This window comes from Nestor notabilis, unplaced genomic scaffold (assembly GCF_000696875.1).
Source record: "Nestor notabilis isolate BGI_N333 unplaced genomic scaffold, ASM69687v1 scaffold11578, whole genome shotgun sequence".
Taxonomy (NCBI): domain Eukaryota; kingdom Metazoa; phylum Chordata; class Aves; order Psittaciformes; family Psittacidae; genus Nestor; species Nestor notabilis.
The window spans coordinates 126,910-130,734 of record NW_009938771.1 but is presented as its reverse complement, the minus strand read 5'-3'; the positions used below and the strand labels follow the sequence as shown (position 1 = coordinate 130,734).

Genomic DNA, 3,825 nt, shown 5'->3' with positions numbered 1-3,825 from the left:
CCGCGGCAATCCCGAGCGCAGCGCAGGGCCTCCTCTTGACGCAGCGCTGGTGGAGCAGCAGAAGAAACGCAGCTCCCGCTGTTAACTGCTTATTGCGGTAACGGTAACAACAAAGAACAACTTACGAGAAGAGGTCTTAACAACCCGAAGGGATAAAGCCAGCCCTGAAGGTTTGTCCTATAATTGTAATCTGCTGCAATTGGCTTGGGTGTTTTGGCACCATTTACTCACTGACACGTTTGTTGTAGCACGATGGCCAGTGTAAAAGTAGAAGATGGAATAACCTTCTTCGAAAGAGAAATAAAAGAGTTTTGCACCGAATTAAAAAGCATTTGTGTCACTGAACAAATCACTCAGACTCGAGCACTGAGAGATTCATGCAAGGATTTCATAAAAGCACTTACAGGTAAAAAGGCTCTATGTTCCTCTTACCTCTACTTTTTCAAAGTTAATCATCAAACTTCTCCAGATAACTGAAATATTTTTCCATTGCAGAGAAATGGTCCAAGAAGCTGAAAGAAAGGGACCTGATGATTGATAAAATTCAGGAGTATAGCAATGGTACAGTATGGTGTTTGATTTATTGTGTCTAATATGTTTAAACTTGATACAGCTGAATAATATGTTTAACATCCCGTTTTAAAAGGTAACAAACAACATCAGAATGAAGGCAGAATTAAAAGCAAACATATTTAGTTGGTTAGGGGACAGGATGTAAATTGCAAGTCAAAAGCAGTTTGTTGGAAAACTTCATTCATGGTGCACATAAATAAAGGTCTGGTAAAAGTTTTCTGTATGCTGGTCTTGGTGCCTAAATATTTAAAACAACAAAGTACCAGAACTTGCTGACTGCAATAGGAAAAATAAATTAAATTGCTTAGTCAAGTTAAATATTGTGAGGTTACTTACGCCTCTTCCATGTTAGGAACAGAGTACAGTCAGCCTATCAGTCTAGGATTAACTTCTCTGAATTTGTAGTTAAACTTCAGAATATCAGATAAAAAATAATTGCAAATCTAGATAAAAAATAATTGCAACTCTAGTGTCAGTCAGTGTTCCCATTCCTTGCTTTCTTTCAAATTATTTGCCTGCGTACAGGGTCCACCATTCTCATGCTTTCAAGACGAGTATAGTGCTGGCACCAGAAACAAATTGCATCTGATTGAAGTATCAGAGAAGCCCACTACTTAGTAGCTTCTCTTCTGAATAACTTTCAGCTTTTATTTGATGATCTTAGTACGATTATGCTGACTACACTCTTCATCTAAGGTTGCGTGCATTTAACTGGGTTTTATTCAAGTAAGTCATCTCAGACTATATAGATGAGTAGTAAATAGCAGGGACCTAACTAATCAGCTGTATATGTTCATATTTACTTGCCTCCTTTCAGAGTTGCTCCAACAGAGCCAATGCATATCAGAAAATCAAGAGCACTTGACAGAAATAAATGCTATCCTTAATCAAGAAAAGCAGCAAAAGAAGGACTTGACTGACAGCATCCAAGAGCTTAAAGAACAGATGAAGAAGGAAAGTAAGCAAGCAAAGGATGAGTATATTTTCTTACTTAGAGGAGGAATTGTTTTCAACACTTGTTCTTGATGGGCTTTTCTACTGTTCCAAACATTTTTTAATGCGCTTGTTTCACCTTTACTTTGATATTTATGGTGGCTTTTAAAATTCTAGCAATAGCTTCTAAATCCAAAAGCACTAAGGAGAGAGAGGAACAACTATGCAAGTTGAAAACATTCTTTGAAGAGAGGCTTGGACTGGAGATATGCAGAACTCACAGTAAGTTTCCATGTGCAGTGATACAATATGGTTAATGTTGGATTGTGCAATGAAGAACATCCTAGCTTAGACAACTGAAGAGTTGTCTTAGTCCAGGTATTACCACTGTCTCTCAAATGGCAAAATACAGGATACTAAAATGCATTTGTCTTTCAAAGAGACATGGGTTGCTTAACTAAGAATATTAATTGGAACTGTAGCTTCATATTATGACTTTTTTAGTCATCATTGTGACTCTCCAGCAGAGGTTAATGGTGTTGTTTGTATTTGCTTTAGATGAACAATTACAGTTTATATTCAGACACATTGACCACAAAGATCCCGACAAACCATATGTGTGTACCTTTTCCATAAATGAACAAGGAGATTACGAAGGTATGTGAATTTTAATTACTTAAGCAAAATCTGCTGCCCCTATTCGGAAAAAAAAAAAAGAAAAAAGGTGGTGGTGGGAGGAGAATGAAGTACCATTTAGTTGTAACCTTTATCTTCCAATTTGAGTGATAAATTTAGCAATATTTTTAGTAATATTTTTAAAAATGGAGCTTCTCTTGTTAATGTGTATGAAAATACAACTGCTTCACCCACCTCCAATTGTGGAGTTGCTGTTACTCTGTGTCAAGCAAAGCAGGAGAGAGACGCACAGAGAAACTGATGTGTCAGTTTGTAGTCTGATGCTAAAGTGAGTGTTCATGCTGACAAGCATAGTTCAATTCATTTGAGAAGTCTAGAAGGCAGGAGAAACTAGGTTCCCCAGTACTGAGGGGAGCCCTTACAGCTGTTTGGCATAGGAGAAAGGCTAAAACTTGAAATCCACCATTCCGCCTCTGTAAGCAGGCCTTTGAGCTCTTAAAGCTGGTTTTGCAACATGGATCTTACTTCAGTTAGGAAGATCAGTGGCAGTAATTTCAGTACTGTGCTGAGCAGCTTCTAGATGAATGCTACTGTTGCTTTGCTGTGCCCATGGACTTGAATAGATTTCTGTTTTTATTAATTCAAGTCTAAACTATGCTGAAGTTAAAAGTTTATCACATGCTGGCCTACATCAGTTTTAAATCTGCCTGCCTGCAGAGCAACAAAAATGTTCAGGAACGCATTTCAGTTTCTGAGCAGGGTGTGGATTACTGGGAATTGCTATAACAATTCAAGCAGGAGCACAGCACTGAGCAAGAGGCTTAGAAATGTAAAAAGAATTTGAGTGGTGTTTTAGGCTTTATCTGCTGAAAGAAAATGATTTAATGGGCTAATCAAAAAGAATACTGAAGTAAGCTAAAAATACAAAGATAAACTGCATTTCTATTCCATAGGTGTGGAAAAACACTTAATAGAAGTTTGGGTTTGTTTGGTTTTTTTTAATAGTCTAATCTCTTGGAAATTCATGTCTTTTTAGTGACTTCCTGTACTCCTCCTCTGGATTGTATAGAAGAGTTCCACCTCAAAGTGAGAGAAACTAACAATTTTTCTGTGTTTGTTGCCAACATCAGAAAAGCTTTTGTTGCTTTATCTTATAAACAGTCTACATAAAACAAGCTTGTATCTCTAGCTGTACAGCACTCTCTTCTTTCCTTCCTCTATTGTGAAAGTATGTAATTACTCATATCTTATTTCTCAATAAAGAAAAATAATGAAAATGGTATTTTAGTCCACAATTACGTACAGATATTTTGGATCATTTTTAAAATAACAGTATAGCTATTTGCTTAACTGAATGGCTCCAGTCATGGAAATTTTGATCCAGTAGCAAGTAATTTAATGATGTGATGACCTCTATTTAGCTAACCCAGGAAGACATTAAAAAGAACTTTCTGTAACATATGGGTCGCTTCCAAATGCATAAAAGCATCTTTCAGGTTTGTGTGTGTCTGGAATAGGTCTGAAACCTACCAAAATGATGCAGCGGAGCTCAGCACAGTTACCTGTGTCACAGATGACTATCTAATTTTTACCATTTTGTACTCTTCAGTGTTATCGCTCATTTTCATGTATGTAAATCATGGGGGTTTTTGGTCAAACTATGTATTTTAGTGTCTATTCTTG

General features: G+C 36.9%; 1 protein-coding gene across 1 annotated transcript; it reads left to right on the top strand.

Moving 5' to 3' along the window:
• Positions 1 to 252: 252 nt before the first annotated feature.
• Positions 253 to 3,312, top strand: SPC25 (SPC25, NDC80 kinetochore complex component). Its single transcript, XM_010019511.1, has 6 exons — positions 253 to 406; positions 496 to 561; positions 1,391 to 1,531; positions 1,684 to 1,788; positions 2,065 to 2,163; positions 3,179 to 3,312. Exons 1-6 carry the CDS (start codon positions 253 to 255, stop codon positions 3,310 to 3,312), a joined length of 699 nt encoding a protein of 232 aa, XP_010017813.1.
• The last annotated feature ends 513 nt before the right edge of the window (positions 3,313 to 3,825 follow it).